At 39.7% G+C, this 27,226-nt stretch overlaps 1 protein-coding gene across 2 annotated transcripts in view; it reads right to left on the bottom strand.

Moving 5' to 3' along the window:
- LOC122813289 (FRAS1-related extracellular matrix protein 1-like) overlaps positions 1-27,226 on the bottom strand; it is a 1,751,891-nt gene that overhangs the window by 1,437,438 nt on the left and 287,227 nt on the right. For both annotated transcript variants that reach the window (XM_044085535.1, XM_044085536.1), the window contains exon 9: positions 4,389-4,733. In XM_044085535.1, the coding sequence (XP_043941470.1) occupies positions 4,389-4,733 (345 nt within the window). The remainder of the gene's footprint in view (positions 1-4,388; positions 4,734-27,226) is intronic.

Raw genomic sequence — 27,226 nt, forward strand, 5'->3', positions numbered from 1 at the left:
ACCCTGGATCTGGTGCTTACCAATATGGGGGAACACTGTAGCACTTCCATTGTGAGGTCTTCCCTGGTGAGATCTGACCACAAATCAGTGTTATTCAAAGTAACTATCATACCCGACCCCCCACGCCCAGGAGCAACTGACCTAAAAAAGTTCTCCAAAGCAGATTATAACCTCTTACGGGATGTATAAATAGCTTCACTGCACCTCCCCCCTCCGATGGAACTGGCACCTATGCCAACTTCTACACCAGTGCTTTATACAAACACTTGTATAACTGCAATGATTTGACTGTATCTGGTTGGACCAAAACAGAGCAAACCTGCCTGGTGGACAACTGCCATTAACAGGCTTTACAATAAGAGGAAAAAATTGCTATCTAAGCGTACGGACGAGTTAACTCTAAACACTCCTCCTCAGCTTAAACAAGCAAATAAGACTTCTTGTGAAGTCCCCCAAAGCAAACTATGAATTGAAATTACCTTCCTCAACTAAGGGCAACCATAAGGCATTCTTTAGTTATATCTGTAACCTAAAAAGAAAGGCCCAGATTTGTGCCAAACTGGTAGTTAATGATGCCACATATACTGAGCCTGTGGACATAGCTAACCTGTTGACTGACAGATTCTGTGAAAACTACACTGCCCTGTTCCCGCCACATGCACCCCATTACATCCCTAGCACCTGTTCCCTACTTTGTTGTTGTAAAGAGCAGGTGATAAATGCTCTCTCTCTAAGGCCAAAAACACAGCATCTATGGGACCTGATAACATCCCAGGCTGTGCCCTATATGGGCTCCAACAAGAATTAACAACACCATTGGCTACTCTTTTCAATCATAGTCTAAGCACCGGCTTCATCTCAGCTGAATGGAAAATGGCCACCATTATTCCTTGCACAAAGCTGGTGCTTACATTGACCCTGGGAACTATAGACCTATTAGCCTGACTAGCCTTATCTGCAAGACCATGGATTGAATCATCATAGAACTTATCAACAAAGATATAGGTAAACTCTAAACATTGGAACCTACTCAGTTTGGATTTGTCAAAGGGAGATCATGCCTATTAAACCTGGTGGACTTTTTAAAGACAATCAGCAAGGCCCTGGACAAGGGGAAATATGTGCATATAGCCTACCTAGACTTAGCCAAGACATTTGACACTATCCCCTAGTCAGGCATCACTGGCAAACTCACCCAGCTAGGTATCAACCAATACAACATTTGATGTGTCACAAACTGGGTCTCTGTTAGAACCCATATAGTCAAAATAGGGGACTCCACCTCTAACAGCAGACCTGTAACCAGTGGTGTTCCACAGGGATCACTCCTGGGACCTCTACTGTTTGAAATGTATTTCTCCTATGTACAAGCAAAAACTAAAGGTCTGTGGCTGACAAAGTTTGATGATGACTGCAGACTGGGAGTGGTCATAGAATCTCCAAATGATGTCAACATCCTTCTGTGTGACCCGTCTGATCACGAAAGGGTTTGCATCAAGATCTAAGGATGTAATGGTGCCCCTCTACTCTTCCCTCATCAGACCCATTATTGAGTACAATGCACCAATTGGAATGTACCTGGCTAGACATCTCCAGCAGCTGGAGAGACCACAGAGGTACCTAACCAAGAGGATTACTGGCCTCAAACAGTTGCCCTATGCAGCACGATTGAAAAAGCTAAGACTGTTTTCTGTTGTATACTGCTTTCTCAGAGGCAATCTCTGTTTAACGTACAGAGCCATGTCCAACCCAGAATTGCTGAACATGCTCCATCTTAGCAAAACCAAATCTACTCGAGCTACACACTCTAGGGATATAAATCTCAACACAACAATAAATAGAACATGCTGGAGGGATAGATTCCCTTTGCAGAGACTTCCCTTACTATGGAACAGGGTCCCGATCTACATAAGACAGAGCCCCTCACTATCACTCTTTAAGAGGAACCTTGATGAGTTGATGGGTAACAGAAAGTTCACACCGGGGATCACACCAACAGCACTACTAGATAGGGGCCAAGGGTACTAGCTGCTAGTACAAGGGTCTAGGGAACTACTAATGGAGCAGTGAATACCGCACAATGTGACTGGGCTAATATATGCCTTCGGGCAGATAGCCCAGTACCAACCTATGAACCTATAAGAGGGTCCTACACAAACAAATGATTGGTGCCAAAGTCATGGCCTTAAACTCAATGCAAAAAAAAAAGTATTATCATCCCTTTCATTAATAGCGATGTTCCTGCTAACTACCACAGCAATAGCAATACCTTAAGTACACACTCAGTGGTGAGAGACCTTGGCACACAGGTTGCCAGCAACCTTACCTTTGACCACCATGCCTCCACAGTGGTACGAAGGGCTTTCCATATTGCTCATCTCATAAGTAAGGGCATTGCCTCCAGAAAAAAAGAAGTTATAACCTCCCTGTACTCTTCTCTCATCAGGTCAATAGTTGAGTACAATGTCCCTTTTGGTATGTTCCTTTCCAAGCACCTGCAGCAATTCGAGAGACTACAAAGGTTCCTCACTAGGAAAATTCAAGGTCTTCAGCATTTGTCCTATGTGGATTGTCTGACATCACTGTCGCTTTTCATACAGACTTGCCAGAGGCGATCTCTGGCTTGCATACAAGGCAGTCTCTGACCGTGCTTTATTGGAAATGCTGCATATCCGTAAGTCAAATGGTACATGGGTTACTTGCCCTAAAGACCTTAACCTGGTATGTGACATTAATAGAACCTGCTGGAGGGACAGATTTGTCTCCCAGAGGTTAGCACACCTTTGGAAGAGACTTACACTTCATGTCATACTGACCACCTCATCGTCTCTCTTCAAACACAATCTGGACAATTGGATGGATAACCATAAATTCACCCTGGGAGTTTCACCTGTGTCCCCCTTGGACAGGGGAAATATGTGATGATCATAGGCATAAGGGTAGAACTTAGCTAGGCTTGTTAGGGCCTTAGGGCCATTAGTGTAGTAACTTCCTATGATCCTATGTACATATGTGTTTGTCTGTGTGTGTGTGTGTGTGTGTGTGTGTGTGTGTGTGTGTGTGTGTGTGTGTGTGTGTGTGTGTGTGTGTGTGTATGTGTGTTTAATGAATAAAATGCTACATCTTTGTAACTATCAGTCTGCATAATGTATGAATCTATCGTATTTGAGCCGTGTCTGAAGAAGTGGATGAAAATGGTCCTTGGATCAGTCTACTTATCCAATCGACCAATAACTGTCAGAATGGAGGTAGCACCATTTTCTCAGGTTTCACATAGCAAAATGGCTTCCAATTTTGGATAGAGCAAGTCTCCTTCTTAATAATTTAATCTAAGATTTCTTCTCATATGGCTACTGTCTTTTTTTTTTGGTTATACACTTAAAATAAACTCTATTTATGTCCCAGTCTCAATATCTGGACACCACTGCACTGACATCATGCCACTGATACAGCATTGATGAGTAAGCCTTTTCCAAAGCAGCTGCAGTTGTCTGGGAGTTGATCCCTCTCAGCAGTTTCCCTCAGTGCCTACATTTAAGACTAAACATTTTATGTATATGTAAAATAAGATATTTTGTTGTATTTGCGGACAAACACAGGTTGATTACTGGTGTTTTTGAACCTAAAGTGATTTTCCATTATTCTTTAATGTCACTGTTTAATCACTGTTACCTGTTAAATTTGCATTTAAAATGCATATTAATTATGCATTTTTTGTATTTAATTGTGCCTTTAAGTGTGCAAAGCTTGACTAATGAACAAAGATTGTAGTGAGGGGTTTTACTATTAGGCTGTTGTACCATTTCTAGTTAAGCTGCTGTTGTCACTTCTTTGTACTTGCCTTTGAATTGGGTAGTAGCTGAAAGGACATTTGGCCAGGATCACCTATATGGCTATTAAATAAATATTTGTATAGAATAACAGCAGTCCTGTGTCTTTAAGCTTGACATAAGGGAGTATGTCTAAAAATGTTACTTATTTGTTACAATTTCTTCTGTTTTTTTTTAAATATCCTTCCTGGTTTTCCTCACTAACTGTTAAATATACTACACAAATAATTCTCCCACAGTCATATCCTGGCATCAGCTTTGTATTTGATTATTGGTTAGCTGATATTACTGAAACAGCATATCAAGTTTCTGAAAAAAAATTATTAGCCTCTGAAATACAGAAATGTGAATTCAAAAATTAATCACATGGTAGAATGATACATCATCACATTCATATGCTAACAACAATTGCACTGTTACAACTAGACTATTTGAAGGTTGTTCAATTAATTGCTGTTCCTGGTAGTTGCTTGTACTGGCACACAACACTATGAAAAACGATTTTAAAAGGCACACTACAAAAAGTAAATAAATAAGCAAAAATCAGAACTTATTTACCTGGACCATCTAGATTAAGTTTCTTCAGAATCTGCCCAGCTGCTGGTGCAATGGTAATATTGTAAAGGATATAATCATCGCTTGAGTCAAAATCAGAAGCCAGTAGCATGTGTTCTTGAATCAAGATGGTACCTCCCTCTGCTAACTCAAAATCGATATTGTTGATTAGAAAAGGAGGACTGTCATCTTTAGGTAGAATGTTGATAGGGAACTTATGCCTTATACTGTGCTTTCCATCAAATATTCTAAACACTATAAAGTCTTTGGTCGTGTCACTGTCATCGTGATGATAATGGACGACACCTTCTTTGATGTCCTTTACTGTGAACATGAAGCCTTTTCCACCTGTTATTTAAAAATAACGGTCAATGATATAGAGTTGTGTGAAAAATGCAATACATGAAAAAGCATATTATATTACATGAAGAAAATTATTGTACTGTTTTTTTTTGTCCCTCATTTGTGTCTCCTTTACCTGACATCAAATGCATGGTTGTATCATTTATTACTTGAATGTCCTTGATACTAACTCCCTACAGCTCGAACTGCATCAGTGTTTGATTGGGAAACTGAAGTGGAGGTGAGTGACCCACAGTGTCACATATGCTGTGCTGTATAACAGGGGATATTTGCATACAGTGAATGAGTAGAGCTACTGACACCTTAAATCACCACCTATAACATCAGCTATCTCCAGCCATTCACCCCCCATGCCAACATGTTAACAGCAATCTGCTATGGGATTATGGCACTGTCCTCATCCATAGGGTATGTTTCGTGCTTATGTATTTACATGCGTAATTGTTAGGGTTATGTAATAAAGAAATCTAATAAAGGATCATAAGAAAACTAAATAAGAGACCAGAATTTTTGTGCCAAAAAGATACTGTAGTGATGCAAATACAGCAGAAAGTCAAATAAAAACTTTCCATCAAAAAACATACATCTTGAAATAAATGCTGGAGCAGCAGAAAGAGGACCGAACACATACATGGAGTATAGTGCATGGATCTCATAGGTTCATAGGTTCATAGGTGTTTACTAGGCTAACGACCACAAGGGCCTTTTTAAGCCTTGCCATGCATCCCGAATCTCTGACAAGTTCTGATACCTTTGATAAGTAACCATAAAAACAAGGCACCAGAAGTAATTTTAAAGTAAGGAAGCCACACAAGATTGTTCCAAGAAAGGCTGTATAAGTGCTTTCGTTCCTTTAATTACTTTCAGACAAAATGGAACTTCATCAGATACAAAGTAATACATCATTTCCCCCTGTTTAAATACCCATACAAATCATGTGATTTACAACCATTTAAAAATTCATCATCCTTTTAACACATTAATAAAAATCTAATCATTATATTTTAAACAGTAAAAGCACACATATTATTGTTAAAAAACCTACTACTTGGAACTTCCTAACCTACTATTTATGTACATTAATGTGCAATTCCCGCTGATAAATTAATTAACTTATTTGTTTATTGATTTGTTTACACTACTACCCCAGTTACTAACTTAAAACCCACACCCTTGATAAGTGTAAGCATGGGCCTGGAAGATGAACCATTTACAGGGCCTGGGAGATGAACCATTCACAGGTTACCTGTTTGCATCAGAGACATAGGTGCCAAACCAGGGATGAATTTCCGGTTTCCCATCCAATTGTACAAGTTGCACTTGAATTGAATCAGGAAGGAATTCTGCTTCACATGGATGGTGAGCCTGTTTCATAGATGGGATAGTCTCTAGGATATATACCTATCTCTCCAGCAGGTCCTATTTATATCACAGGCAAGTCTTTAGAATGGGTAATTCTGGTACTGTTTGCTTTGTGGATATACAGAAGGTCCATCAGAGTGGGGTCTGACAATGCCCTGTATGCCAGGCATAGATCTCTCCACAAAAGCCTGTACGAGACAGAATACAGGGATAGGGCCTTGAGGTGGTCTGCACAGGACATATTAGTTGCAACCTGTATTATTTTACTGAAGAACCTCTATAGACATTCCAGTTGTTGGATATGCCTGGTTAGGTACATACCAAGGGGGGCAATTTAATCAATGATAGGTCTGAATAATGCCAAATACAGTGGAACAATGACTTTCTTGGACTTAGATGCCATACCTTTGTTTCTAAGTTGCACAACATAGTATGATTTCCTTACCACTGTAGACACATGATGATCAAAGGCTAGATTACTATCTAAGTGTGTCCCTAAGTCCCTGACTACTGAGTCAACTCTAAGGGGAGTGTTGAATTGTGATAGTTACCAGGGATGAATGACTTCCCAAAGGATAGTATTATGCATTTCTTGGCATTTAGTTTTAGTCCATGACTCTGAAACCAGTTGTTTGTCTGTGTCAGCCCCTCCAGGAGAACAGTTGTGTCAGTGTGTGACTCAATGACAGCTCTTAATTTGCAATCATCTGCAAACTTAGTCAGCCAGAGACCACTGACATTGGCATTGACTTGTGAGAAGTAAATGCCAAAAAGGAGAGTACCAAGGACTGATCCCTGAAGGACTCCACTTGTGACTGGCCTCTTTGCAGAGGTGGACTTCCCAGTTCTAACTTCCTGGGGTCCTGTCTGTGAGCCAGTTGGCTATACACCGGGTGACATATGGGTTTGTACCTAACCTCCTGAGTTTGTCAACAATGCTCAAGGGGGTATTGTGTTAAAATGCCTTGGCCAGGTCAAGGTAGGCAGTGTGAATAATTTTGCTCTCATCCATTGCTTTGGTTACCTTCTCAATGAAGTCCACCAGGTTGAGTAGGCATGATCTGCCCTTGACAAAACCAAACTGGGTTGGGTCCAGTGTCTTGAGGTTTACTATATCTCTATTGATCATCTCCATGATAATTATTTCCATGGTTTTACATATAAGACTAGTGAGGCTTATGGGTCTGTAGTTTCCAGGGTCTGTAGATGGCCCAACTTTGGGCAGAGGGATGACTGTTGCCTTTCTCCATTCATGAGGCACAAAGCCTGTTTGGAGGCTACAGTTAAACAGTAATTCCAGAGGCCCTGATAGATCATGTTTTATGCTATTTAGAAGGCATCCTGAGATATTGTCTGGACCCACTGATGCAGTGTTCTTGGTCTTAGAGAGAGCATTAAGGACCTGTTCCCTAGAGATAGTAGGGGGAGTTATATTTGATGATATTTCCTGAGGGAAGGTTGAGGGGGAGAGAGGAGTAAAGTTGGAGCTGAATTTATCAGCTAGGAGATTTGCTATGTCTTCTGGCTCAGTATAGGTGGCTCCATTTCCAATGAACTCTGCACACAATTGTGCATTGCCTTTGAAATTGCAGACATAGCTAAAGTATGCCTTGTGGTTATCCTTGGTCCAGGAGTCATTTTTTTCCTATTAGTAATTCAGATTGACTAAGACAGAATATATGTGTGTGAATGAGCGGGAGGATAGAGGAATGGTGAGGATGCAAGGAGTAGAGGTGGCAAAGCTGGATGAGTTTAAATACTTGGGGTCAATAGTTCAGAGTAACGGTGAGTGTGGAAGAGAGGTGAAGAAGAGAGTACAGGCAGGATGGAGTGGGTGGAGAAGAGTTTCAGGAGTGATTTGTGACAGACGAGTACCTGTAAGAGTGAAAGGGAAGGTCTACAAGAGAGTAGTGAGACCAGCTATGTTATATGGGTTGGAGACAGTGGCATTGACAAAAAGGCAGGAGTTTGAGCTGGATGTGGCAGAATTAAAGATGTTAAGATTTTCACTGGGTGTGACAAGGGTGGACAGGATTAGGAATTAGTATATTAGAGGGTCAGCCCAGGTTGGAAGGTTTGGAGACAAAGCCAGAGAGGCAAGATTACGTTGGTTTGGACATGTGCTGAGGAGGGATGCTGAGTATATTGGGAAAAAGATGCTAAGGATGAAGCTACCAGGTAACAGGAAAAGAGGAAGGCCAAAGATAAGGTTTATGGATGTGGTGAGAGAGGACATGCAGGTGGTTGGTGTGACAGAGCAAGATGCAGAGGACAGGAAGAAATGGAAACAGGTGATCTGCTGTGGTGACCCCTAATGGGAACAGCTGAAAGAAGATAATGAATTCAGATTTAAAGATTCTGAATGAAGCATTGAACTTTCAGAACTGTATTGCACTTGTGACAAAAGGTTGTACTAGCTCAGATATCTTCCTAAAATTTCACAATGAGATGAGTAGCAATAAATAAGACCTCAAAAGCAAGTCTGATAAAGTGGTTTGGAAAGTAGGAAGCTGGAAAAAGTACAGTTTTGTACCTACCATAAATGTAGATGTCCGATAGGAATGCATCTGCAGTCCTTACAAATGGGTTGTCCTGTCGTCAGGCAGCCCCTCGGTCGGCCGGATTCCAAAGTCTGGGTCTGGCCTCGGCTGGTGTCGCACTTCACCCGACGTCATAGCTGCAGTTATTCGGGTATAAAGGCATCAGCCGATGCCATTTTCCTCAGAGTTTCTTGCCCCAGATGCCAGGTGCCCTCTTGGAAGGCTACATTTGGATAAATGCCAATGATTCCAAATAGTAGAGAGCAAACACAAAAAATAAGCATGTATGTACATATATACAAACAAATACACCATAATAGATTCCCCCAGCTAGCTATAAGATGGGCAAATACCCTAGGTACACCACAGAGGGGAAGGCGGGTGGGTAAAAAAGGATAAAGGGTCTCAAAAATATGTCTTATGCTGCCCGACTGAAAGAACTCCAGCTCTATTCAGTCTCATACCGCTTGCTCAGAGGTGACCTGTGCCTGACATATAAGGCCATGTCAAACCCTGATTTGATGAATATGCTTCACCTCAAAAATCTAGATCCCTCAGAACCACAAGGGTGGGAGACTTAAACCTTGACACGGTTATTAATAGAACGTGCTGGAGGGACAGATTCATCACCCAGAGACTCTATGCTGTGGAACAAAATCCCGGTACATGTGAGGCAGAGCACCTCGCTGGTCTTGTTCAAGAGGAATCTTGACCAATGGATGGGGGATCGCAGATATACCCCAGGGATTACTTCAGTGTCACTGCTTCACAGAGGCACAGCAAAATAATAGGCATAGTTTTATTCAAACTAAAGGGGTGGCGAAAGCCAAATAACTATGGGCTAGGCTTATAAATGCCCTTGGGCAGATAGCCTAGTATGAACCTATGAACCTATGAACCTAATCCTGACTGCAGATGCATTCCTATCGGACATCTACATTTATGGTAGGTACAAAACTGTACTATATCCTTCAAGGATGCATCTGCAGTACTTACAAATGGGTAGAATACCATAGCCAAACTGGGGGAGGTGGAAAAATAAAGTTATGGTGTAGTTAGGATCCCTTGCAAAACAGCAGTGGCAATACCTGCTCGGGATCTAGAGTACAAAGGTAAATTATAATGCTTGGCAAATGTATGCACGGAGCTCCAAGTAGCAGCCTCTAAAATGTCCTTGGTAGCCACTCCTCGTAAGAAGGCTGTGGTAGTGGCTGTAGCCCTTGTAGAGTGAGGCCTGATGTTCTCTGGAGTTTTCTTTCCATGGTAGGAGTAACAAAATCTAATGCAATTTCCTATCCACTTGGAGATTGTCTGTTTTGAAATTGCTTTTCCTTCCCTTCCTGTTGCATATGCTACCAGTAGCTGGTCAGTTTTTCTATTGCCCTTGGTCCTGTCCAGGTAGTAGAATTGCCTATGTACATCCAAGGTATGCAGCAGTCTTTCTCCCTGTTCTGTGGGTTGGGGAAGAATGTAGGTAGGTGGATAGCCTGATTCAAAGAAACTCTGGAGACCACCTTAGGCATAAAGGAAGGATTTGTTCTCATGGACACTCTATCTTGATGGAAGATCAGGAAGGGTTGTACTGCCATTAATGCCTGAAGTTCAGAGACCCTTCTTGCTGAAGTGATTGCCAGCAGGAAGGCAGTCTTCCATGATAAGTATTGTAAATCTGCTGTTGCTGCTGGCTCGAAAGGAGGAAGTGTCAATTTTTCTAGCACAAAGTTCAAGTCCCATGCCGGTAATGGTGACTTCCTAGGAGGCTTTACATTTTTAATTCCTCTCAGGAACTGTCTGAGCAGAGGATGTGAGAAGACAGGAGGATCCAAGTCGTATTCTGCTGAAATAGCTGATGCATGAATCTTGATGGAGGAGTAGGACAGGCCTGTGTGGAAGAGCTCTGCCAAGTATTCCAGGATGTTGGCTATGTTTACCAGTGACACATCTTCTCCTTTTGCAGTACTCCAAATGAGATATCTTTTCCATTTTGCTGAATAATTTTTTCTTGTTGAGGGCCTGCGAGCCTCAAGGATAATGTCTTTAACCCTTTGGGATAAATTAGGGTTAATTGGTCTTATGTAATGTTCCAGGCAGTCAGCTGCAGAGTTTTCAGGTTTGGATGCAGATTGTTGAAGTTGTTCTGTGTTAACAGCAAGGGAACCAGGGTAGTGGCCATATTTGTTCCCGAGACATGCTCCTCAGTAATGGGTACCAATGTTGCCTTGGCCAGTCTGGAGCTATCAGAATGATCCTTGACGGTCCTCTTTGATCTTCAATAGCACCTTGTGCATCAAAGGAAGCGTGGGAATGCATATGCTGTCATGTTTTCCAACTGAAGGATAGGAGTCCACCTTCCACGCAAGTGGGTGGTTGTGCAGAATTTCTTTAGCTGGTGATTTGGGGATGCAAATAAGTCTATTTCTGGAAGCCCCATTTTCTTGTAATGGTTTTGAAGATGTCCGGATGCAGCATCCATTGCATCCGTGGTAGTCCTGCTTAATATGTCTGCTAGAATGTTTCTTTTCCTGGCACAAAAACTGCTTTTAACTGAATGTTGTAGCTCAGGGCCACATTCCAGAGGTCCAGTGCCATCCGCAAAGAGGCCTGTTTGTTGATGTACCACATAACTGTGGTGTTGTCTGTCCTTATCATCAATAGACCTTGTTGGAGAAATGGTCTGAATGCCTGAATTGCCAGTTTTACTGCCAGCATCTCCTTTAGATTTATGTGTAGGTGCAGCTGGTCTTGAGTCCATAAGCCTTGTATGCACTTGTCCAGCATGTGTGCCCCCCAACCGAGGTCTGAGATGGTTTGGCTTGGTTGAGTATGGTGGAAGGGCAAGCCTGTGTGTGATTGACAAGCTTGAGTCCACCATAGGAATTCTTGCTTCAGGCATGGAATAATTGGAATCTGGGTTTCTAAGCTGTGCTTGTGTTGAGACCATAAATTCCTTAGGTACCACTGTAGTTTTCTCATATGCAGTCTGGCATGAGGAACCAATATTATGCAGGATGCCATGAAGCCCAAGGCTTGCAGTACTTTTCTTGCTGTCAGATGGTTCTGCTTTGTTAATGCCAAGAAGTAGAGAGGTAGCTGCTGCTGTTTTCTACTGTTAGGAATGCCATTTGCTTTGATGTGTCCAACTCTGCACCCAAAAAGGTTATTCTCTGGGATGGTATCAGTCTTGACTTTTTTATATTGACTGTGTATCCCAGGGCTTGTAGCAAGTAAATTACCTTTGTAAGTCTTCTGCTAGCTTGTTTTGTTGTCCGCTTGTATCAGGCAGTCGTCCAGGTAGGGGTATATTTGGATTCCCTGAAGCCTGCAATGAGCAATTACTGATGCCAGGCATTTTGTGAACACTCGTAGATAAGCCAAAGGGCAATGCTGAGAATTGATAATGCTCTGATCCTGCAAGAAATCTGAGGTATCTTCTGCAATTTGGTCGTATGGGGACGTGCAGGTATGCCTCCTTGAGATCTAGAGTTACCAGCCAAGACTCCTTGCCCAGCATGGGAAGAAGCTGCTGTAGAGTCAGCATTTTGAATTTTGGAACAATGAGGAATGTGTTTAAAGCGGACAGGTCAAGAATAGGTCTCCATTTGCTCTCTTTTCTTGGTACCAGGAAGAGTCTGGAGTAAAATCCTTTTCCTTGCTCCATAGATGGTACCTTTTCCACAGCTCTCATCTTTAATAATTGGGATATTTGCTTGAGAGCTTCTGCCTTTTGATTTGGAGGTAGGTTTGGCATTCCTCTCTTCCCTGGTAGAGTATGGAAGTGAAACCTGTAGCCTTGGTCTATTGTCTGTAAAATCCACTTGTCTCTTGTGATGTAATGCCAGTTTATTGAAAATAAGGCTAGCTTCCCGCCTAAAGGTGCTTCTAGTTGCTCCCTGGTAGGCGGTGCCAGAGCCAAGTCACTGTGATTGTCCTGTAGTTGGTGGTGGCTGTGTCTGGCTGTACCTCGCTGGTTGTTACTCTGCCACTGGCATCCCGGTAGGCACCCTGGATTGGTTTCTGCCTCTTGAACGCCTATCCCTGCCCCTCTGAGCTCTGGATGAGTCTGGAAAGGACCAATTCTTGGAGGGCCAATTCCTGCTAAACCTTGGCGGTTGGACCTGTAAGAAATCTTTTACTGTTTGGACAGATTTTGCCTTCTCTTCCATCTTCTTCAGCACCTGTTGTGCAGGAGCCAAACAAATTGATCTTATCCATAGGAGCATCTAATAGTTTGGACTTGACATGGTCTGGTAAGGCCTGCTCTTTTAACCATGCATGCCTTCTGATAACTGTGCCAGTCATGGCTGATCTAAAGGAGGCCTCCAGTGCATCATAGCCGCATTTTAAGGAATGGTTACTGACTTGCTGAATGTTATGTACCATTTCCTGAACAGATTTTTTGTCTAATGATTCATCAGAGGACAGTTTTTTGGTTAACTGGTCTAGCATAAATTCTTGATACTGGATCATGTGAAATTGACAGTTCAAGGCCCTAGCTGAAAGAGTAGCAGAAGTGTAAACTTTTTTACCCCATCTCTCTAAGGATCTGGATTCCCTTTCTGAGGGGAGGGGGTTCTTAGCAGAAGTAGCTGCTACAGCCTTGGGTCCTTGGGAGATAGTCTTGGGATCTGCAAAAGGAGCCTTATACAAATGATAATGTGTGTCCGGGACCCTGTAGTATCTATCAGGCTTAGCAGGGGCCGGAGGTAGAGAATCAGGAGCAGTACAGGCATCATTAAATGCATCATCTACAACAGACAGAACTGGAGGTATGGCTAAAGGCCTATGTTGTGGTAAATGCAGAAAAGTTCTAAGCCTTTTTCTGGAATCTGAAAAATCTTGGCCCTGCCACTGAAATTGTTCCCTCATAGCATGCAAGGTTTCCCCAAAAGAAAATTCCTCAGGCGGAGAGGCAGAAGGGATGGACTCTTCAGCATCAGAGTCTTCATAAGGGGAGTAAGGAGCCTCTGGAGGGTCTGTATCATTTGAATCATCAGAGGAATCATCTGTGGACACTGGCTCAGGGGGCTCTGCTCTAGGCCTCTTCTCTGGAGGCGGGTGAGAGGCCCTGTCTGCTTGAGGTTGGGATCCTCGGATTAAAGAAATGAGATCCTCAGCTAAAGTAAGCATTTGTGAACTAGAGCTAGGCCTGTGAGAGGGGGTCTTAGCAGGCACAGATTTAGTAGCTTTAGCTGCTTTAGCCCTGGCAAAGGCCTTAATGGACATGGCTGCAGGAGGCCTAGCAGCTCCACGTGCAGGGCTTGAAATATCCAAGGGAATAGTGTCTGATAATTCCTGAGAAACTGCAACAGCAGGTGGGATTTCAGAAGCCGATTCCATGAGGTTGGAAGAGGCCTCGGTAGAAATAAGCTAGCTGAAGGAAGAACCGCTTGCTCGGTTTCAGCGAAACCCGGTTTCAGCGAAACCGCCCGACGCGGTCCTTTTCCTTTCGTTTTTAGATATTTCATCCGACGGCATAATATAAGCAAAATCGACTGAAAAACTCCTCAGCAAATTCCGACCGGCGTCTAAGCGTCCGCCCGGTTAAAGAAGCACAGGCTAGACAAGCTGCGGGCGTATGTGGTCTGGGCCTAGACAAGGTAAGCAGTAAGAGTGGAAATCTTTATGAGGTATTTGTTTCCCACAAGTTAAACAGTTATTCACTTTTTCTGACATCAAAGGTCCCCAATGGGGTACAAGTCTTCAGTAGTAGTATTCGGTAGTATTCTCTGGTTCTGACCGACCGGCACTACAGCTTCTGCTCGGGCACCATGCGCAAAATGGCGGCTGATGCCTTTATACCCGAATAACTGCAGCTATGACGACACCAGCCGAGGCCAGACCCAGACTTTGGAATCCGGCCGACCGAGGGCTGCCTGACGACAGGACAACCCATTTGTAAGGACTGCAGATGCATCCTTGAAGGACATCTAGTGGCGCACGTAGTCTTTAATTGCTGTTAGTATCTTTGTGTGAATGTTTTGAATAGCTTATAGCACTCTGTTTTCTGTTTAGATGTCAAGAATGCATAGCACCTTTTATTAATATCTTTCATTTTCCTAGTTTGATAAGGTCTATTAGTTATTATCACCACCTAAATGCTGCAACGTTATTATCACTATTTGATCAAGATGAACTGATGCTGTTTCTTTTTCCTTCTTCAAAAAAGGGTACGAAGTCCAAGATGATCACTAAGAGTTAAACTTTATAACGGTGAATTCAACCTAAGAAAAATGTTTTTTTTTTTTAAAGTTGTCCATTATATTCAGTTTTTTTGCTTGTCTAATCCTTACCTTATAGCCTTATAGTATGACTTAACCAAATTATTTATTTTGACTGGACTATAATCATCCCAACGTTATGACATTATGAGAAGACTAATATATGCTTTATATATGTATATATATATATATATATATATATATATATATATATATATATATATACATGTATATATATATATATATATATATATATATATATATATATATATATATATATATATATATATATAATAGGTGAGGTGGGATAGGGAGAACATATATATTACTCCACAACCTTCTTCAAAACCAACACTCAGCCATAAAATGTTTTCCCTAGTACCCATCTCCACCTCTACCACAACAATCTACTTCTAAAACTGAAAGCTACCATGGCTGCCACCAGATAACTCATCAGATGCTCTGGCCTATCCAATTTCTATATTAATTAATCAATTCATTACAGATAGCCATGTTCCCAACCTAAGGAAAAAAAATCTTACCTCTTAACCGTGTACAAGGGAGGCACTTCCTCAGATCTTACCAACTACAAACCAATATCCATTCTATTTCCACCATCAAAAGTCCTTAAGAGATATAGACATATATAATTACTCTCTTTCACTTCAGACAATAGTCTGCTATCTCCAGCACAGTATGGCTTCTGCTCTAATCCTAGCACTGCTACCGCCCTCATTAACTTCATAAGCACTATAAATCAAAACAGAAATGATGGAAACCTAGTCTTTGCAGTCTTCCATGATCTATTGAAGACTTCTGACACAATTTTACATACAAACCTGCTTCAAATAGTCCTCTTAAGTCTAGATATCCCAGCTACCTGTTTTGCAGACAACAGATTATTAAAATAATAGTCACCCAGAGAGCTATTCTAGGATCTCAGTTATTCAATATATTGGTGAATGACCCCACTCAGTAAGCAGACATACAAAAATCATCTAATACATGGATGATTCCACTCTAACCTATGCTGCTAACAGCTAACCCAGGATTCCCCTACCTCTATTGAAACATGGCAGTTTGACTCCCAACTTCTTCGAATCCCCTGCAAACATCCAGGCTAATCCTATTCACCCCAAAACAACTTTCTGTCCAGAAATCCCTCTTCATTCTAACTTCCAAAAACAGCATGAAAATTGAATTAGTAACCCACACTAAGCTACTATGTATAATAATTGAAAGCAACTTGAAATTTGATTACCATGTCAAAGAGGTAATAAAAAAAATCATCAAAAATTGTCACCCTCTACCTGATTAAAATGTACCTATCAGACAATGCTAGAAAAATGTTGCTTTTGCTTTCCTTCTTTTGACTCTCCTATTTGTAGCTCCTCTGTCTCATTAAACTCTAGGCAAACCAGATCAATCACCTTGAGCAATACTATAACAAAGTAGCCAAATATTTTTCTAACATGACCTAAATCTTACCAATGTATAACCTTAAAGCAACTACCTACTCCCTGACTCTATCTCAGCAATGTTCCAAACATACTCTTATTCACAAAGCTGAAAACTGCCCCAGTCTAACTCCCATCCTTCCACAGTTCTCGCCAAACAGGCCTCTTCACTCAGCAGATAAAAAACTACTTAGAATAACTAAATTAAACAACATTTCTGGTGACTCTCTCTCTCTCTCTCTCTCTCTCTCTAGTCCTCCTACAACTCTAGGACTAGGAATGCCATGCCCCACATCCGCTCTTAAATACCATTCTGTTAAATTGCTTAAAGTCATCATAAATTTTCTTATCTGTTTTCTGTACCTTTTGTACATGTATTTATTTTTGGAGTTTTTTCTACCCTGGCCTCCACTGAAAAGAAACAACTTATGCCTAGACATGCAATCTTGGTTAACAGTTGCTAATAAATATATAAATAAATAAATATATAAATAACTAAATAAATAAATAAATGAATAAGCTCATTAAAACATCTCTTGAATCCAACTAATTGTAGTAAAATACAGATCAATACCATTTTTAGGTACTTATGCCTGGCAAGAATTGGTGGGCCCAGTCCAGTTAAATGTGATAATAACTGGCAAAGTAGTTTTAGGGGTAATGTCAATGGGTCAACTGAATGTAGTTGTTACAAATTTGCTGCAGTTGCCTCATGACTTAGTAACATTTAATCAGTTCCAGACCACATTTATTTGCTTTAAAATTTCAAATGAATACTATTTACAGTTACTAGTCAGTTAGAGCATCTTCTGGATGGAGACATGCATGAATGGGCGTACCTTCGTTGAAAGTTGTGTATCAGGGCTGGCAACTCGGTATGTAAAAATCAACTGCCAATCATTAGCGGACCGGAGTTCTGCTGTGGCGACTCCTAACCGAAAGTCACAACAACAAGTGACTGGTCAGTCAGTAGATCCAATTCAGTTTAAATGAACATAAATCACTAAGGTAGTAAAGATAAATAGTAAATACAATGGTTATTAGAATAGTCTAGTATAGATGTTTGATAAATTTTCACGGTTTTGTACCTTGCATTCAGTTCCTTTCCATGAAGACATTTTAAATCAAATATCCTCCAGCACTGACTTCTGACTGTACATAGTTATCTTTGTTTCACTTTGTCTTTCTTTGTGTGGTAAGTCAGGCAGAATTTCCAACTTTAATCTATTCCAGAGGAAGGTAGATAACTTCCTTACTGCCAGTCTTACTTTAAATTTGCCAATTTCATCCAATAGTTTCAACAGCACTGTCTTGGAAGTAGTCCATGCAGGTGTGAAGGACATAGTGATTCATGTACTTGGTTTGTCATGTATCAAGCCAAAGCTGTACTTGGTCTACCACTAGAATAAATATGTCATTAAATGCTTGAATAATGTCCTTTAGGGTATAGACTCTCCTCAAACCTCAAGTGATAATATTGTCTCTTTGTGATTTTCCTTCCACCAAGGTCTCTGCCCTAATCAGTTCAGTTACTCCACTTGTAAAGTTTAGCTTTGGAGCCACATGGCATTATAATTATCTTCTAACTAGACTAGGTTCAAATCTGATGATTTTTTTCCCAATGCAGTTAGTGCATTTTTGAGTTCCATGCCATTATTTTGAAGACCTCAATTCAGTGTACATAAGGGAGAATTTTCATTTTTTTTAATGTAGGCACAGTTAGACAAGGCAGTTCATGATGTTACATGCAATCTTGTTACTTTATGTAGAACTGTAGTAAATGCTTGACTACCATAATTCAAAGCTACAAAAACTTTAATCACTGGCCATTAGACTAATATCCCTTCCATGTGAACATCTCCCTTCTTCAGAGAGTTCTGAGGCTGTTTGCCTTTTGGCAGACTTCTCATTATAGGACTACACTGATGACAGCATGATGAGTCCATGGTTTTATGAGCAGAGGTAGTTGCCATCTGGTTTTCTGACCTTTTTGTTCAATAGGTTGAATTGCAGTTCTTAATTGTAACTTGTTCTGTTAATCAAAGAAGAAAGGAACAAGTCATTCGGCTTCATCTTTAAGTATTAATGTGGTCACTTGCCTATGGAAAATGGCACATGTAAGATTTCCAGGAAAATAATAGCTCTAGTGCCCCTTGACATGAATTACAAAAGAGGTCACCTTAAAACACCAGTAATGGGAAGTCACCAGAAGCGTCATGTCTTCTTCTTATTATTATTACTATTTATGAAGATTAGAGCCCTCTGTTCATGTAGCTCAAACTAGTCATTATATCTGCTCATGATACAACTAGTAAACTATTACTACAGCATTTCATTTAACACTGACAGCTGAGCAGCATTAAAATTAATGTTCCTACAAAACAAAGCAACATCATATGCACCTATTTCAGTAAATTCTGATGTCTTCAACTTACATAAGCAGTTTTATCACATTACTGGTATTTTGAGATGAAGAAATTTGACAAATATACTCTTTCTGGGTAGAGCAATCTGAGGACCAGCTCACCAGTGGATATTCATTATATTACCTATTCAGAGAGTAATAGGTTTTTCCTGCCACTTTACCCACCCCACCCTCCAACATGTACTGTGGCAAAGTGTCAGACCAACCACCTTTGATATTAGGCCATCTGCAGATAATACAATTGTCCTGAAGCACATGAGCAAATTCTTGCCAAATCCTAGTTTGATATTGCTTTATGTGCATCAGAATATGCAAATCATTGCAACATACATCAGTTAGTTATAATTCTCATGTTATTAGGCCACTTACCACCTTACTATAACATGAAACATGTTTATATCTCAGTCTGGTTGTCTATAAACTGTTTTCCAAGCTGTTACTCCTCCATTTGTATCATTAATCAAATCAACCCTAATAAACTACCCTGGAATAAAAATGTTTGAACACAAGACACACCACACTTGTTGCAGAAATAAGTATTTTATGGTTGTCTAAGAAATTTGGCCACAAAATCCAGAGGTAGAAAACTGGTTAGTGCAAGCTGAGGGGGATAAAAAAAATATTATACATTGCTTTGAAAAACAATATTCAAATGAAACTTATTGGCTTTATGAAGTATTTTTAGCATTAATAAACTGTTATTGCCATCTCAGAAGGATACTTTCAGCAGACAGCTCTAACTATTCAAATTTGTCATCATTAAGACATCAACAAAATGAACATTTGCAATGTTGATGAGATCAGTTCAAAAGTAATTAAGTCTATGTACATTCTTGATAACCAACTCTATGAACTGTATACAAAAAGTATGTTAATTCACCGGACATCTGTTTACATGGTCTGATGATGTCATGTAATTTCCACAAAAGCACTTATCATTTTGTTTTTTCATTTTTATATAGTATGTTTATGTTGTATTTTTAGCCGTAATATTGTTCATTAAATGTTTTAAAGCCATCATGGTTCGCGGTTTTCTTTTTGCATTTTAGATTACCTTGAGTGTTTACAGCGACCTTAATTCAGCAGGTGTACTTTTTATTTTTGCTATACCATATAATGTTAGAATTCAGGAAGGCATAAGCCCCTTCCTGAGATTAGTGACTTCAACTAGATAAATTCATAGCATCTTGCTTTGAGAGAAGCTATGATTTTCTCCCACCAGTCAAACATCTGATTCCTTAAGTTAGTGGTTCAGTAAATTAAAAAAATGTCAGAATGAGAATCCATGTAGACCAAGAAAATATTCCTTTAACATGTTGAGTTCTAACTTCAGATGTTTTGATGCCTATAGACTAAGCAGAGAGAACACAATAATAAATATTAAGTGAGCAATAAATGTATACAAGAAAAAAATTGTGGAATCCCAATACAAAGCAACAGATGGGATGTATCCAAATGAGGGACATTTTGATGGCTGGCAGGCATGGTGGGCCAAAAAGCACACAGAAAAATAATAAATATGTATACACAAAAATGTAAACATCAAGCTGTTTCTGAGAACAGCAGAATCTGTTTCAAGTGGGCATCAATGAAACCAAAATTAAATAAATGAGACTGTCTAATTGACACTGTCCGTATATGTAATATATGTAAGTCATCCTCTTCTTCCCCCACAGATGAAGGAAATCTCTCTTTCCTATTAAACTTCCTGCAGCATATGGGACCTGTGTATGCCCCCCCCCCCCAAAAAAAAAATGGTGAAAGGCAATTTTTCAAAATATGCAGGACATTGAATAAAATTTATATGATCTTTTTTTCAAGTTTTACAGTATTAACACAGTCCATAACCAGCTTGTTGTAATCAGTCATTAGAGACCAGAAAAGGACTTGTATATTTGCTGGTATCACTAGTACATTTGTTGTTCTCCTTTGATAAAGCATCACATTAGATGAAGGTTATCTTCTACCATGATTAGCTTACAGATGAGCCCTTTATTTATTTATTTATTTATTTATTACCTTCTGGCTCTTCTGATGCTCTTTTTTCCAATCGACACTGCAGCCTTTTTCTTTACAGGAGTTGATGTTTCTCCTACTTCAAACCCCAGAGAATTTTCTCATCTTTTCATCTTTGTGCATTCGGGCTTTGTTTCTAAACTTTTCTTTTCTCAAAAACATATGCTTTCAAGGCCTTGAATTGCATGCTCTTGTCCCAGTGTTAAACTAAGAAAAATCCTCCTGCGGATGCTGAACAGATCCCTTAACAAATGATGAACTTTGGAAAAGATGTATACATTTCACCAAACTATTGCGGTCAAATTAAAACAGTGGTTACAATGAAAGTTAAAAGTAGATTTAAATTATTTTATGAAACAAAGGAATGAATATCTTTCCAATGAATTTGAGCAGTAGAAATTTAAATTGGTGAATTATGTGCTGGCATATAAACTGATTCATGCAAGATGGATTGTAATTCAATAATATTGCTTAATTTAAAAGGGTCTGATAAAACACCAGTCTGTATGGACTGACAAGTGTTTGTCATAACTTCATATGTTTTGTTACATTGTTTTAGTATTCTAGTGAAACTTATTTTCAAATATTTTAGCTTTATAGCTTAGCTACATGCTTTAGGTTTTGTTCGGTTGCTTGTTTGTATGTTTCTGTTATTTATTTTTGCATTTTTGCACCATTTTAGGACCTTCCCTAATATTTCTGCTATTAATATCTAGTCAGCCAAGTAGTTATGGAGAGATGGAATCCAGACATTTGTGGGCTAGGTGAGAGTCCTGGGAGCCAGACATTTTTGGGCTAGGTGAGAGTCCTGGCTAGACATTTTTGGGCTAGGTGAGAGTCCTGGGAGCCAGACATTTTTGGGCTAGGTTAGAGTCCTGGGAGCCAGACATTTTTGGGTTAGGTGTGAGTCCTGTGAACCAGACATTTGTGGGCTAGGTGAGAGTTCTGGCAGCCAGACATTTTTGGGCTAGGTGAGAGTCCTATAGTCCATTTGCTCCAGCCTGGAAGTCCTAATTAATCCTCTATTCCCTGGCAGGAGTCAGACAGCATGGAGTGAGCCACCTTGCTAGTCCTGGTGGGATGGTTTGCCTATTCTCTCACCTTAGGTGACCCACTAGCTTCTCAGCAGCTCCTGCAAGCTAAAACATTGCTAGCTTCTGAGGTCAAGCATGCATCCACTCTCTGAATTCCTCTCATCTACCATTACAAATTCACCACAGCAGCATAAGCTTAGCAGTCTAAAACTCAACTAGATATATAAAGCAACAGCTAGTGCTCCAACTAGGTGTCACTCTTGTGACAAGCCATTTCCACCTCACTCCCCCAGGATGATCGAGCCAGCAGGGGATGATTACTCCCATCCTCCCTGGCCAGTTGCTATGGGGACCTGAGCTGCTATTCAAACTTGGGTTATCTGCAGCACAGTCAGCACTTTACCCTGTATAATAAAGAGATGGTACCATTTATATTTTTAGTTTAATCTTAGTTTAGATATTTAGAATTGTGTTAGTTTTGCACCTTATGTCTGCATAGTTCTGGTTGTTATTTATTTTTGTCACTCTGTTTTAACTTTTCACGTTAATTTTAATTTTTACTTCTGTGTCTTTGGCATACATGAAAGAAGTTATTTGGGTATGAATATGTACTTTTTATGGGTACAGTATGTGAAGGTTGCTTTTTTTATGTTAATTGTAAATGAAGCTGAGTTACAATTATTCTTTATGATGTCTGAGTGGCCGAAGACCCCCACCACATACACCAAGGAGATACATGGCTAAAAGCACACTTATAAAAAATATTTACACTCTGTGGCTATATATCTTATATTTTCATAGATTCAAAAGTACTTACTAGGCTAACATCCCTAAAGAGGACCTAGCCACGTTTATATGTGACAGGTTTTATACCCCTTATTTTATTGGTGGTATGGCTTGGGTGTGGACGCATTTCTCAAAAGTCCAGATTTTTGCAGAATATCCAGATTTTTGGTCTGTTACTCATAAAATTTATGGTTTTCTGGCAAATTACTGAGGATTGAAGTCACTAAATAATGACACACATTTGAGTTTCAGACTTTTTTATCCTTCAGGACATGTATGTTAGCATAAATCGTGTTATTCTAGCAACTTTCTAAGTTTATAAGAGTGATATTTACAAGTTTCCCATATTTTTGAGCCTTTGCCCCTCCCCCCCAATTATTTTAGGCTCTGCCCACATTTTTTGCATTAAGAGGTTGAGCGGTTGAGCGGTGTGGGTATGGATGATCTAGCATTTACAGTCTTGCTCTTTCTAATAGGGACATTTGTGGCAGACAAGGTCAATTTATGATTATCCATCCACTGATTCAAATTGCACTTGAATAAATGCTAGGAAGAACTCTGAATCCCGTGGATGGGAAGCTTGTTCCAGAGAAGGGGTAAGCTATGAGACACATACCTGTCTCCAACGTGTCTTATTTATGTTGCAGATAAGCTTTAGGTCCCTAGATCAAATATTTGTAATGCCATATCCTTTGTGAATGTGCATCAAGTCCATAAGGGCTGGGTCAGAGGATGCTTTGAATGCCAGATATAGATCACATCACAGCAATCTGCAAAAGACAGGATGCAAGGATAAGGCTTTGAGGTGGTCCACATAGGAAATGCTGTTTACACTATATATTCTTTTGTAAGGAACCTCTGTGAATGCTCTAGTTGCTGCATATGTTTTGCCAAGTATATATTGATGGGGGCTTTGTACTCAATGACTGGTCTGATGAGGTCTGAGTACAATGGAATGATAAAATTTTTGGACATGGATGCCATACCCTTGCTTATACGTTGTGCAGTGTAGAATGATTCCCTTAGTGGTCAAATCCATTTCACTGCCTACATACATTCCCAAATCCCTAGTTGATTCTTAGAGATGTTTTGTCAATGCAGTAATTCTCAAGTGTGATTGTCTTTCCAAAAGATACTATTATGCATTTTTGTTATTGCGTTTTAGACTGTGATTCTGGCACCTGTTACTACCCCATGCCTGGCCTTCTAGGAGGATGTTCATGTCTTCCAGGGATTTTATGAGTTCACCTAGTTTGCAGTCATCTGAAAACTTGATCAGTCAGAGATTTCTGGCATTGGCCTTGACTTCAGAAAAGTAAATACCAAAAAGGAGTGGCCCCAGCACTGAGCACTGTGAGACTCTGCTAGTGATAAGCCATTTTATGGAAGAAGACTGGCCTATCCTGACTTCCTGTGTCCCAAAGGGTCTATATTATGATATCAACACATGCTCTTTCATCGATACATAACCACTGAAATACCAAAACTCAGAATGGCTATATAAGGAATTTTTTTCCCAGGGAAAAAAATTGCTTGGCTATTGTCAGGAATTTGCCTTTTCCTCCACTGTAGTGCGATCTCGTAGCAGGACGGCAGCCCCCCAGCTGTGAAAAGAAAGAAAGAGAAAGCTTAACATTTTAAAAAATAAAATATTTAAATACTGTTTAGGTTAGTTGAGAGTCTGACTGACTCACTGTTAAACTCCCGGAACTCAAACTGCATGCATGTGTGCTCCACGAGTTCCAGGTTTTAGAAAAAACTAGTTTCTGTAAATCCAGACTGCTGCAAAAGCAGTCCAGATTAAGAAGACAAGGCATCATTGTACAGATGCCCAGAAGTCTATGCAGTTTGTAACCGCGGTAAAGTAGAAAGGGATCAGACTGCCACACCTGCAGTCACGTACATGACGTGGATTGCTGGATGGCTACTGATTGGTTCTCACTCTCTTCCCACACTTTGCATGAATGGAAAAAGAGAGTGAGAAACAGTCAGCAGCAGTTTGATTGGACACTAGTATCAGCCTCCTTGGGAAACTAATGATGTCTCATATGTGACTTTCTCATGTTGATCATGAAAAGGCCGCATTACATAAAATGAGGGGGGAAATTGTGACTTTTATCTGAGCTTGAAGTGGGGAAGTTGTATAAGAGGTACATTGCCAGTGGTACAAGAAGGAGGCACTGCATTGGCAAAAGATCAAACTTGCGAGCTGTGGACATTTAGTTTATATACATACGATACATATATACATACGATAGAAAACAGCCTTTGGGGAAAGTAGTAATGATTGCAGCTAGAAAAATTGCAACGGTACCAAATAATGTATACATATATATTAAAGAGCGATTCTGTACAAAGTGTCCTAGCTTAGCAGCTGTCACTCCGGATTACATACGCAATGTTGCTGGTAACATATATTTGGGAAGTCCAAAAATTAAAGCACCAAACCACGAAAAAACACAGATCAAGGCAGAAACCAGGAACCTTCACGAAATATAATCCAAATTTATTTCAAGGACATATAAATCCACCATCGACTTCAATAACCATAAAAACAGACAGCACAATTTTAAGTTGAGCGCGCTTTCTCCTTGTTGCAATAACAAAGCTTCTTCAGAACTAAAAATCACACATAACATTTCCTCTTATATATTACAAGCAATCAATACGCTAATTGCATCTAATTACATTTGTGTTCATCTTAAAGCAATACATTGCTGTACAGGCTTAAATGTTATTAGAAAAAAGTATTACGTGCAAAAAATATATATATATATATTTGCAGTTGTATACAAAAATACACAAGTTTAAAAAGTTTTCCTACCAAAAATTAAAAAATAAAAAATGCATGTGTATATGTATATAAATATACTTTAATCCCCTTCCACTATGTGAACACCTCTAAACTAAGTGAAACATAGTACATGTAAACATTTCCCCTAAGTAATATATATCCCTAAGTACTCAACCTAACTATGCTATTAATGTTACTAGTTTCATATTTAAAAAATATACCCTACACAGTAAAAATTAAACCAAGACAGGCAAAAACAACCAAATGAATATCTATCTATCTATCAACATATATTTGGAAAAAAGAATATATTGACAATAAACGGAATCTAAACTTGTGAAAATATGAGGAACTCCCTTTAGGGTTACTTGTTGTATACGTCTGAGTCTAAAGTTACAAATACTTTAGAGTGCTAGAAAGTATGCTTTGTCTTTCCTACTTAGAATCCCTGTCATGTCTTTACTCGAATCCCTTTCACGTCTTTACTCTTAGGATAAAATTCTGCTCTAACTGCTGGTCTCTTTGAAAATTAAGCTGACTCTGGGTGTTCACTAGCTTAATGCCTTGTCTTCCATTTTTTGGTCATTCCTGATGTGTTAGTAACTTAAAGTGTGAAAATAAAGTCAGAAGTTCAATGCATTCTGTTCGCTGACTCTGATTTTGCAGAGATTCTGATTTTTGCCTGCTATTGCTTGGCGTATAGTTTAAATTTGTTGATTTTCTGGTAAATCACTTAGGATTTCAAATAGTTATTAATGCAATACATCAAAGTTTCTTAATTGTAATTGTTCAAAAAATGCATGTTGATGCAAGGTATGGTGTATTGTTGTGGTGTGTTTGGAAAGTCCAGAGTGCAGTGGGTAGGGAGCATATCTCTTAACAATCCTGATTTTCACAGAATATCCAGATTTTTGCATAACTGGCAAATTAGTGGCAAATAATTAAAGATTGAAGTTAGAAAATAATTACAGACATTTCAGCTTCAGATTTCACACCCTTCAGAAAATTCATACTAATGCAAGACTTACTATTCTATCAACTTTCTACGTTTGTAAGAGCAATATTTAAAAATTGTCTCTATTTTTGGGTATTTGTCCCACTTTTATTTATGGCTTTTGTCTAGATTTCTTGGTCTGAGATTGAAAGGTATGACCAAATGTGTCAGGGCCATCACCGGCAGCCAGACACATATTAAACTGTGACATACTTGTACCACACTCCCCCCATGTAGTGACTCTGGATGTGTCCAAGCAAGGAAAGGAGCAGTTATGCAGTGTAAGTGTGGAGAGTATCCCCCCTTCCAAGGTAGACACAAGTACAGTGGTTTTTCATCTCTGTGATTTTGCAGAATGTTCTGGTTTTCTGTCATATTTTTATACTGTTGATTTATACTTCTATTATTCAGAAAATGCATGTTTTTGCAGTGCCTGTTGTTGTTCTGTGTTTAAGTAGCAATGCTTTAATGACCATCATGGTAAGCTTGTCTGAGATTGTAAGATGCAAGTAAGCTTTAATAAGCATACTGTTAAAGAATTATCGACATTGAAAGCATTTATGTTGTTGCCATGCAGAGAATATTTACGTAACTAGATAACGTGCAAGCCTTAGGTATTGAAAATTTGAAATGCATATGACTGCATTTGTAATAAAGAAGTGACAGTTGTTTTCAAAATTAGTGTATATGCATGTAACAATGTGCTGTGTAGAGTATTCAGCATGCACCATAGACACTGAGCATTTATTTTATGTAAATTAGTAAGCATCACTAGCATTGATCCCACTGTACCATAGTTCTGCCCTTTTCTAGGTGGCCACACTCCCTCCCGTTGGTCCCACCCATGCAGCT

The sequence above is a fragment of the Protopterus annectens genome, chromosome 10.part0, assembly GCF_019279795.1.
Source record: "Protopterus annectens isolate FY-2018-M chromosome 10.part0, PAN1.0, whole genome shotgun sequence".
Taxonomy (NCBI): domain Eukaryota; kingdom Metazoa; phylum Chordata; order Ceratodontiformes; family Protopteridae; genus Protopterus; species Protopterus annectens.